At 40.6% G+C, this 11,481-nt stretch overlaps 1 protein-coding gene across 1 annotated transcript; it reads right to left on the reverse strand.

Moving 5' to 3' along the window:
- Window positions 1-409: 409 nt before the first annotated feature.
- On the reverse strand, window positions 410-3,483 carry LOC307120248 (C-type mannose receptor 2-like). The gene is made up of 5 exons (XM_079807170.1): window positions 3,366-3,483; window positions 3,148-3,186; window positions 2,693-3,055; window positions 1,398-1,736; window positions 410-1,230 (listed from the first exon to the last, which is right to left on the reverse strand). Exons 2-5 carry the CDS (start codon window positions 3,182-3,184, stop codon window positions 866-868), a joined length of 1,104 nt encoding a protein of 367 aa, XP_079663296.1. The 5' UTR covers window positions 3,185-3,186; window positions 3,366-3,483; the 3' UTR covers window positions 410-865.
- Between the last annotated feature and the right edge of the window lie 7,998 nt (window positions 3,484-11,481).

Below are 11,481 nucleotides of genomic sequence, written 5' to 3' on the forward strand. Positions count from 1 at the left end.
TTTACACCAGTTCTCATTAATATTCAAAGAGCTAAGCTGCTTGACTCTGATTGGCTAACAGCTATGAGAGCCTGGCTATCAGCATCCTTTACCCAGCGCATTCTATTTGTGCATAGCGCACAAGCCCGTTGACGTTCAGCCATCCTTGCTGTATACGAAAACTGTCACTGAGCTAGACAAATTCTGTGGGCGTGGTCTCAACTGGGCGAGCTCATGAATATTAATGAGCGCAGGCAACACCACATCAGACTGACCAGCTGATGTGTAATTGGCCTGATTTCTCCAATTATTTCTCTTCAGTGGCTAGAGCTGACAGAGGAGGGAGCAGTTCATGTTCACATTCACGACATAACACAAACACATATGGACCCAACGTATTTAAAAAATACAAGTAAAAACGTTTTTGTTTGGCAGGGCACATTTAATCGAATCTCATTGTCTTGAATTTGCAAAAGACGCTCTTCAATCGAATCCAAAACATTAATAGTGAATCAAATTGTCTAATCAAATAAAACTAATTTATTTGATGGAAGCTGAAACTTGCCTGTTTTGTTAGTGACAACATAAATATCAAAACTAAATATCAAACAAACACATCAACAATCAAAAATTTATTTTAAATTTTTGTTACATTTAATTGACAGTTTATTGAGACATCACTTCACTTCTGCCTTTCTAAAAAAAAAAAAACATATTTCATTATGACACAAATAATATTATTCTTAAGAGCTGCTGCTCACAATCATATTCAACCAGTTATTACTACAGTTAATATTAGTGAAAAACAGGAATTAATAAAGATAAATCAAATATATAAACGTAAGTACGAAAAATGAACATTGAAAACTCAAACATTCACATGTTTTCACTCATCATTTGTGCAGATGAAGTTGAGTTTGTGGCTTTCAGGAAGGCTGATCCAGCGCTGATCTCCTCCAGACTGAACTGCTCCTTTTCTCTTCTCGAGGCTGCAGTTTTCCGGTGTCGTTCCGTTCCCTGGAGCCCAGTTCTGATAGCACACGATCTCTCCGCTCAGCCAGATCCACATGTTCATGATGCAGTAGTTGTGTAAACCCAACCACACCTCCGCAGTAGACGCCCCTTTAACCACATTCATCACACGACGCTGCATCTCGACTGAATGAACCGAGGCCAGATCCACATGATTCTGTCTGCAGTATCTCAGAGCTTCAGACCACGTCAGGTTCTCTTTGATCAGAATCAGTTTATCTGGACACAAAACAAACCACAAGCAAAAACTAGAGAGAGAGACTGATCAAAAACAACATGCAGAACAAACACTGTGGAGGAATCTGTCATGTCAGACATGTAGCGTGAACTTTAAGATATCTGGAGCTGATGGATGGAGTGTGTGTGTTTTGAGAGGATCTGCTCACCTTCATGACACACAAAAGGAGATTCTCGTTCGCAAAAGAAGTCACCCCATTGTCTCAGAGCGTCCTTTTCGATCCCTGCACAGTTTTCTCCAGTATTACCAGGTTGATTAGGATACCAGTCTCTGAATGAGGAGTTCCTCTGATCTGACCACTGCCATGAGTCTCTGAACAGACCGATCCAGACATCATCAGATATGTGACTATCACTGATGAACTTCTGAATCTGTTGACTCTCATTCTGGTTCCTCACACTGACCAGATCAGTGTGATTCTGTCTGCAGTAACTCTGAGCGTCTCTCCACTTCATCGTCTGATTGACAAAGACGAGTCCTGTGCTCACTTTAAGAAAAACACATGGAAACAGATTCAGAGTCAGTTTGTTCATTATTCTTACACTGATTTATGGTTTGGATGTGAATAAGAGCAGCGGTGGAGCATCAGAAACACGTGTCATTATTTTGAATTTATAATTTACAGTTTACATTTTTCTGAAAAACATATATTTTTATCTAATGGCAGACTCCCACAATTATCAACAACAAAAGATCAACATGAAGTTGAAAGTGGACAAATATCCACAATCTTCCCTGTATTTATGACCACAATAAACAGTAGAAGCATTTAGTATTGCACAATCAATTAATTCTGCACAGTGAAGAGTTGGCTCTAAATGGTCAACTAGCATTTATGAATTCCTTTAATGAATCCCCAGCCACACGTTCTCTCGTGAATGATATGGGTATGATAAAAAGTGCTAAAGACAAATGAATTGTTTGTGGATCTTCTAGCGGATTGATACAAAAGAGAGCACGACAGACAGCGCCGGAAGGATGAGAAGACAGAGAAAAGGACATTCAAACTGGTCTGGTTTAAATGTGTTGTGAAGATAAGGAAAAAGAGAAGTTCAACTTAACTGTCAACCGTATATCACCAGAGTGTAAGAAAAAAAGGAAACCATTCTGTGGTTGTTCTTATAAACTTTTTCATTAAATCTCAGAGTGAGTTTTCCCTGTAGATATCTATATTCAATAAATATCTAGATTAATTGATCTAGATATTTATATAAAATTGCTAGCAACCTGCCCAGTGCATTCGAACTGGAGGCTTTTTTTTTTACTCCTGGAGCAACGTCTTTAACTGTCCTTAACCTCCAGGTGAGATCAATTTATGAATGACAGGTTTTGGGGAGGTGTAGAATGTTTTAGGATGTTACAGCAGTATAAAAAATACAACAACAGCTATGGTTCATCTTTTAATAAATAAATGTTATTGTCATTGTATGGAGCTGCACTTACTGTTGTTAGATGAACTGCAGATGAAAGTCAGGCTGTTATTACATGGCCAATCATGCGATTGTCCATTTCTCATAAAAGCACACTCGTCTTTGCCATCAGGTTGTCGAGGTCCCCAGTTCAGCTCGAGCGCAGGATCACCTGAAGACCACTGCCATTTATCAACACCCGTCTTCTGCAGCCCAATCCAGACATACTTTACTCCATCATTCACACTCTTCTTCAGCTCGTTCATGTCGTTCATGTTGTCAACGGTGGCCAGATCTGTGTAATTCTCTCTGCAGTATCTCTGAGCTTCAGTCCAGTTCTTCCTCACGTTTATAAAGTGATACTGACGCTGAACACATTCAGATACGGAGCAGAGAGCTGTGAAAGAGAGGGTTTCATTTAATGCTTTTCATAACAGGGTCAAACCTGATGAAACTATAAACCATAAATAAAACAACAAACACACTCACCAATGAGAAGAAGAACGAAATATAGAGTCCGGTCCATTTCTGAGGAAGAAACACATTGAAAAACTCAGACATCAAACATTCACAGATTCATTTTGGAGTAAAATATGACAGTTTCAGTTTCTTAACAGCAGCATGAATGAAACACACAATCATTCAGACAATATTAACATCTCAAAGTCTAATTGTGTGTGAAGAATGAACATGTGAGTTGTTCTTACTTTAGAGGTCGTGTGTTTCTGTCCTGAGTCTGATGTTTCTGTCTGCAGCTTTAAACTACGTGATTATTATATCTGCTCTCATCCCTCAGGGCATCACATCATTTGTTTATTTCTCTATGAACCCCTATATCATATTTTACTTCCTCTAGATCTGTGTTTTTGTCCAACTCTTTCCCCTTATTTGCATTGACGTCTGTCTCAGTATCAGTCAATATGAATATGGACCTTAATCAAAAAAAAAAAAAAAAAATCCCATATGAGCATTCACAATTTATATTTTAACTTTAATAACGAAACAACTGTTTTGATGTCATTACTGGACTGTACAACTTAATATATTGTTAAGTTGGCTAAAGCCAGTAAGGGCAACCTGGCTGTTGTCTGGTTGGATTTGGCCAATGCCTATGGATCAATCCCTCACACCCTCATCCATGCAGCACTAGACCACTACCACATCCCGCAGCACATCAAAAGAATAATCACCAGCTACTTTGGTGGAATCCAGCTACGATTCAAGGCGGCTAATTTTACAACTCAGTGGCAAAGCCTGGAAAAAGGTATCGTAACTGGCTGCACAATCTCCCCTATTCTCTTCGTCATGGGAAATGAACCTCCTAATAACAGCTGCGGCGAAGGAAGCACGGGGTCCAAAAATGGAGTCAGGCATCCGACAACCCCCAATAAGAGGTTACATGGACGACCTTACCGTGACGACCACAACCCATGTGGAGGCAAGGTGGGTGCTAGCTGTTCTGGGCCACATGGCAACGTGGGCCAGAATGAAGTTTAAACCAAAGAAATCAAGGAGTTTGGTGATCAGGGACGGGAAGTTGACCAACAGGTTTAAGATGCATGTGCAAGGGGAAGTGATTCCATCAATAGAGGAGAATCCAATCAAGTGTCTCGGAAAGTGGTTCGACGACTCACTTACTGATAGGAATAACATAGCCAGTACGGAAAAGCAGATGGAGGAATGGCTGAGGAGGATCGAAAAATCAGGGCTCCCTGGGAAGTTTAAAGCTTGGCTCTATCAACACGGACTGTTGCCAAGACTCATGTGGCTGCTGACTGTATATGAGGTCCCGATGACATGCGTTGAAGGAGTGGAGAGAAAGATCAATAAGTACCTCCGAAAGTGGTTAGGAATGGTTACCAAGCTTCACCTCAGTAGGCCTCTACATAAGATCAGGGCAGCTCCAACTTCCTCTGTCATCCGTAGTTGAGGAATTCAAAGTTGCAAAGTGCAGAGTCGTAATGACATATAGAGACTCACAGGATGAACAAGTCAGACATGCAGGCGTCATCACAAGATCAGGTCGCAAGTGGGCAGCTGATTCATCTGTTGCACAAGCTGAGAGCATGCTGAAGCTACGTGATGTCATTGGAGCACCCTGCTCAGGAAGACAGGGTCTTGGAACCTCACATTTTCAACAGTGGAGGAAGGCAGGAACCAGTGAAAGAAGAGCCATGATTCAAGAGGAGGTTCGGAACCTGGAAGAGGAAGGACGAAGATCAAGGGCAGTGGACCTAGCTTCTCAGGGGGCCTGGACCAGATGGGATCTTCCCAAGAGGAAGATTACCTGGGCAGACCTATGGAGACTGGAGCCGTTCCGTATCTCCTTCCTGCTGAGGTCAGTGTATGATACACTCCCAACCCCAACAAACTTGCACAAGTGGGGCATGAGAGAGGACCCATTGTGCAAGCTTTGTGGGGAGAGGGGCACCATGGCACACATCTTGGCCGGGTGTAAAAAAGCACTTACTCAGGGAAGGTACAGGTGGCGCCACGATAGGGTGCTCATGACACTCGCTAACACCTTAGAGCAGGAGAGGAAAAAGAGACGCCAGCCTCTTCGGAAAACAACTTCGATCCAGTTTGTAAGGGAGGGGGAAATGCCACCAACCACAGCAACAACAAGAACCAGTCTGCTACAAAAGGCCCAATCATGGGAAATGAAGGTCGACCTGAGAGGAAGGCTGCAATTCCCCCAGTTTGTCCAGACAACCCTGAGGCCGGCTGTGGTACTGTGGTCAGAAGAGGGAAAAAAGATCATCCTCATAGAACTTACAGTCCCATGGGAAGAGGGGTGTGAACAGGCCTTTGAAAGAAAGAGTGCCAAATATCAAGACCTGCTGCACGACTGCAGGGGAAAAGGATGGCAGGCCTGGCTTTTCCCGGCCGAGGTCGGCTGTAGAGGATTCCCTGCTCAGTCAGTGTGGAGAATGCTCACAGCCATTGGAATAACAGGGAAGGAGAGGAAGGCAGCAGCTCGCAGGATGGGGGAGGCAGCGGAAAGAGCCTCTTGCTGGTTATGGAGCAAGAGGGAGGAGTTGAGCTGGAAGCCAGGAGGGGAAGATGGGCAGTGAATTGTCCACCACTGCCGACCCACCATCGGGAGGGGGTTGCGGATAAGGGTCGAAACACCCAATGAACGATGGGTACCGCCTGATGACATCAACCCCTCCTGGCCAAGGCTATATTCACTTAAGGTGAACGAATGGGAAAAGCATTTTCGAATGTATTTGTAATTTGTTTCTCTGTGTTGGGTCACTTTTTATCTGGTTCTGTGTGACCCGAACAACCCACTAATGATCTGATGATGAGGGTTGAGTTCATTAGTGAAGACGGTGATACTGGTCACTGAGAGCCTTTAAAAACCCTCCGCTTGAGGATCCAGAGATGAAGGAGTGAGGCTGCCTATTGAGAGGAGAGTTTGAGGATTTAAAAAAGACAAGATGAAGAGAAAGGAAAGGAAAGATGTTTCCTTTTTTTCGTTTTGAGTTTTTGGGGAAAAGAGGGATTTTTCTTCTTTTTTTGCCCTTGTTTCTTCTTTCCTCTTCTGAGAGCTGAGACCCCTGGTGTTGAGGAGGAGACGAGATAAAGACATTAAAGTGCTTTCATTCCCCTGAAGTTCATTTATAATGTTAGTAAAGGTTGTTGGACTCTCATTATCCACTGAAATAATAACATCATCTTCTGCCTCTGAATAAACTTGTCTTATCTCATCTGTATAAATACTTGATTGTGATTGGCTGGAATGTGGACATACACATTTTTTTACTTTTGTTTTTTTTGTCTCTGTGAAAATTCTTATTTTGTTTAATTTCATACTTCTGCTGTTTACGGTTTGTTTATAAAACATGAGCACATTTGCATGTAAACACATCCTCATCACTCATTTGTTTATGTCACGCCACATTTAGACGTTCAGGATGGACAATATTTACATCTTTGACGTGAAACAGGAGAAACAGTGAGTGTTATTGTTCTAGTCATATTTCATTTCGTCGTATTCATTCAGTCAACAGCAGGAATGTTACTCCATAACTGTGTCCCAATTCTGAGCTGCATCCTTTGAAGTCCACGAAGGTCAAAGTGAATGTTATTAAAGGAGACGCTGAAGCCTATGGAGGATGTCCTGTTTGCATCATCGGCTGTTCCCGCCCACCACACCTGTCGCCTAGCAACCGTGTGCTAGCAGCCCTTGGGAAACAGAAGAGACATTTCTGACAGACTTTTAAATATAAAGTTGGAGGATATTTTTATGAATGTTTAGAGATGCTTCACCACCAGCACCGTCGAGTGATGAATGCCTCTCTCCCAACATCTCATCCATGAGGACGAACCACGGCCCAGTGGCAGCAAAGGAAATAATTAATGCCAGTTATTATATACACAACCTTTCAGAAAAGATGTCTTTATTAGAATACTTTTTTATATACATAAATACATTTTTATATAATTAAATGCATCCTCTAGAGGAAAACAGAATAGAATAATAAAATAACAATTTAGACAATTTACAGCTCAATAACAGTTTACTGAAGAAAACATTTGAGCTATTTAAACAAACTACAGAAGTAACTCCCATGGAGAAACAGTGATGGGAGAAACAAAGCGTTCTGAAACTTTGAAACAAATGTAAAAATGTTTCATCACAGGCCTTGTCCCAAATGGCACACTTCATCTGCACTTTCTATCTTGTGATCTTACAATGGCTGCCGCATGCGCGTGTCCGTTAAGTCCATGAGACCGTAGAGTGTCTCATTTGTAATGTAAGGTTTCAGAAGGTGCTCCCCTTTGCGGTCGATATGCGAGCTCCACAGCAGACTTCTTCACAACAGTCAAAGCGGCGGCGCGTCACGAACATAACGTGCTCAACGCTGCCCACACCCCTACGTTTTTGATCAGGAAATATTCCTGTGTCTCTCTCATGTGCTACTTGATGAGTAGATTGATCCCATCATTTTGAGTTAAATGAGTTCTAAAGTCTTAAAATCTGTGTGTAACTTTAAGAAATGTCAATATGATGGATGGGTGCACTTTTATGATGGACAGATGCACTTTTATGATGGATGGATGCAATTTTATGATGAATAGATGCACTTTTATGATGGACAGATGCACTTTTATGATGGATGGATGCACTTTTATGATGGACAGATGCACTTTTATGATGGATGGATGCACTTTTATGATGGATGGATGCACTTTTATGATGGACAGATGCACTTTTATGATGGATAGATGCACTTTTATGATGGATGGATGCACTTTTATGATGGACAGATGCACTTTTATGATGGATGGATGCACTTTTATGATGGATGGATGCACTTTTATGATGGATGGATGCACTTTTATGATGGACAGATGCACTTTTATGATGGATAGATGCACTTTTATGATGGATGGATGCACTTTTATGATGGACAGATGCACTTTTATGATGGATAGATGCACTTTTATGATGGACAGATGCACTTTTATGATGGATGGATGCACTTTTATGATGGATGGATGCACTTTAATGATGGACAGATGCACTTTTATGATGGATAGATGCACTTTTATGATGGATGGATGCACTTTTATGATGGACAGATGCACTTTTATGATGGATGGATGCACTTTTCTGATGGACAGATGCACTTTTATGATGGATAGATGCACTTTTATGATGGACAGATGCACTTTTATAATGGACAGATGCACTTTTATGATGGACAGATGCACTTTTATGATGGATGGATGCACTTTTATAATGGATAGATGCACTTTTATGATGGATGGATGCACTTTTTTGATGGACAGATGCACTTTTATGATGGATGGATGCACTTTTATGATGGACAGATGCACTTTTATGATGGATAGATGCACGATGCACTTTTATGATGGACAGATGCACTTTTATGATGGATAGATGCACTTTTATGATGGATGGATGCACTTCTATGATGGACAGATGCACTTTTATGATGGATGGATGCACTTTTATGATGGACAGATGCACTTTTATGATGGATGGATGCACTTTTATGATGGACAGATGCACTTTTATGATGGATGGATGCACTTTTATGATGGACAGATGCACTTTTATGATGGATGGATGCACTTTTATAATGGATAGATGCACTTTTATGATGGATGGATGCACTTTTATAATGGATAGATGCACTTTTATGATGGACAGATGCACTTTTATGATGGACAGATGCACTTTTATAATGGACAGATGCACTTTTATAATGGATAGATGCACTTTTATGATGGACAGATGCACTTTTATGATGGATAGATGCACTTTTATGATGGATGGATGCACTTTTATGATGGACAGATGCACTTTTATGATGGATGGATGCACTTTTATGATGGACAGATGCACTTTTATGATGGATGGATGCACTTTTATAATGGATAGATGCACTTTTATGATGGACAGATGCACTTTTATGATGGATGGATGCACTTTTATGATGGACAGATGCACTTTTATGATGGACAGATGCACTTTTATAATGGATGGATGCACTTTTATGATGGACAGATGCACTTTTATGATGGACAGATGCACTTTTATGATGGATGGATGCACTTTTATGATGGACAGATGCACTTTTATGATGGACAGATGCACTTTTATGATGGACAGATGCACTTTTATGATGGACAGATGCACTTTTATAATGGACAGATGCACTTTTATAATGGATAGATGCACTTTTATGATGGACAGATGCACTTTTATGATGGACAGATGCACTTTTATAATGGATAGATGCACTTTTATGATGGATGGATGCACTTTTTTGATGGACAGATGCACTTTTATAATGGATAGATGCACTTTTATGATGGACAGATGCACTTTTATGATGGATGGATGCACTTTTATGATGGACAGATGCACTTTTATGATGGACAGATGCACTTTTATGATGAATAGATGCACTTTTATGATGGACAGATGCACTTTTATGATGGACGGATGCACTTTTATGATGGATAGATGCACTTTTATGATGGATAGATGCACTTTTATAATGGATAGATGCACTTTTATGATGGACAGATGCACTTTTATGATGGATAGATGCACTTTTATGATGGACAGATGCACTTTTATAATGGATAGATGCACTTTTATGATGGACAGATGCACTTTTATGATGGATGGATGCACTTTTATGATGGATGGATGCACTTTTATAATGGATAGATGCACTTTTATGATGGACAGATGCACTTTTATGATGGATGGATGCACTTTTATGATGGTTGGGTGCACTTTTATGATGGACAGATGCACTTTTATGATGGACAGATGCACTTTTATGATGGATGGATGCACTTTTATGATGGTTGGGTGCACTTTTATGATGGACAGATGCACTTTTATGATGGATGGATGCACTTTTATGATGGATGGATGCACTTTTATAATGGATAGATGCACTTTTATGATGGACAGATGCACTTTTATGATGGATGGATGCACTTTTATGATGGATGGGTGCACTTTTATAATGGATAGATGCACTTTTATGATGGACAGATGCACTTTTATGATGGATGGATGCACTTTTATGATGGATGGATGCACTTTTATGATGGACAGATGCACTTTTATGATGGACAGATGCACTTTTATGATGGATGGATGCACTTTTATAATGGATAGATGCACTTTTATGATGGATGGATGCACTTTTATGATGGATGGATGCACTTTTATAATGGATAGATGCACTTTTATGATGGACAGATGCACGTTTATGATGGATGGATGCACTTTTGACAATAAGCAATTTTGACCTATTTAACGATTCGATTTTAAAAAATGTATGACACCAGTGACACCCCCCCCCCCCCCAAAAAAAAAAAACAAAAAAAACAGGGTGTATCCAAAATTCTACACTGTCAACTTCTACTTATGAGAAATATACTATAACTTCCACTAGAGACTTGCCACAGAACCTGTTACAAAGCTATTGTGCTTGTAGTTCTTCCGGGTGTGGGTGGGCGGACGGACCTGCTCGACTCCTGTTTTTATGCTATCTGCCTTGAATGGGCTTCAACTATAGTCACAAAGTTCAAAACTGAGCAAAAATATGTACATTAAAGCGATAGTGGCATTAAAGACCTGCTGATCCAAACTGAGGCATCCAGATGGATGACTGAGTTAAACTGAGATCATATCGCCCTTGAAAAAGAAAGAAATATATACTCACAGTTAATTCTGACAGAAGCAAACTGTGTCATTCTGAAAACTGATATGGGAACCTTTGTCTAAGGATGGATCTGGAGGACACTTCTACAAACATTTTGTACGGCACTCTACTGGACGTCACACTTTTGTCAGGCAAATTAACTATCCCCATTCAGACAGAGGTTAATTGTTTTCCTCCACATAGGTGGGCCCAGCCAATCTAATCAACACACAACCTATTGACACCTCTGGATTTCCAGCCATGATAAAGAACATTTCTGGATATGTGTTCCAGAATATAACGAATAAGCATATAATTCATATAGGTGCATAGTTGTTACAGAAAGTGAGAGGGAGTAGATAAGAGGTGTGATCAGCAAATAGCTTTGGGTGAAATTCTGCAGCCACTTCTACAGAAGTGACCCCCACCCCACCCATAAAGTTCTTCTTACCATTCATTCTAACCACAACTATGGACTGTCCTGCGATTACACTGGACGATCCTCGTAGACAACCGCATATTGTCTCTGGCATCTCCAAGACGCTCTTGAAAAAACAAACAAACAAACACATAGATGAGAATTAAAGAATAACATTTATTAACTGGCAACTATTTT

Source organism: Gobio gobio (assembly GCF_949357685.1).
Source record: "Gobio gobio genome assembly, chromosome: 2".
Taxonomy (NCBI): Eukaryota; Metazoa; Chordata; class Actinopteri; order Cypriniformes; family Gobionidae; genus Gobio; species Gobio gobio.

What these genes read in the sequence shown, in the direction of transcription:
- LOC307120248 (XM_079807170.1), bottom strand. Translation starts at nt 3,184, where the DNA reads ATGGACCGGACTCTATATTTCGTTCTTCTTCTCATTG. An exon ending in TTTCGTTCTTCTTCTCATTG is followed by an intron (nt 3,056 to 3,147) that starts GTGAGTGTGTTT and finishes TCTCTTTCACAG; the next exon opens with CTCTCTGCTCCGTATCTGAA. An exon ending in CTGCAGTTCATCTAACAACA is followed by an intron (nt 1,737 to 2,692) that starts GTAAGTGCAGCT and finishes TTTTTCTTAAAG; the next exon opens with TGAGCACAGGACTCGTCTTT.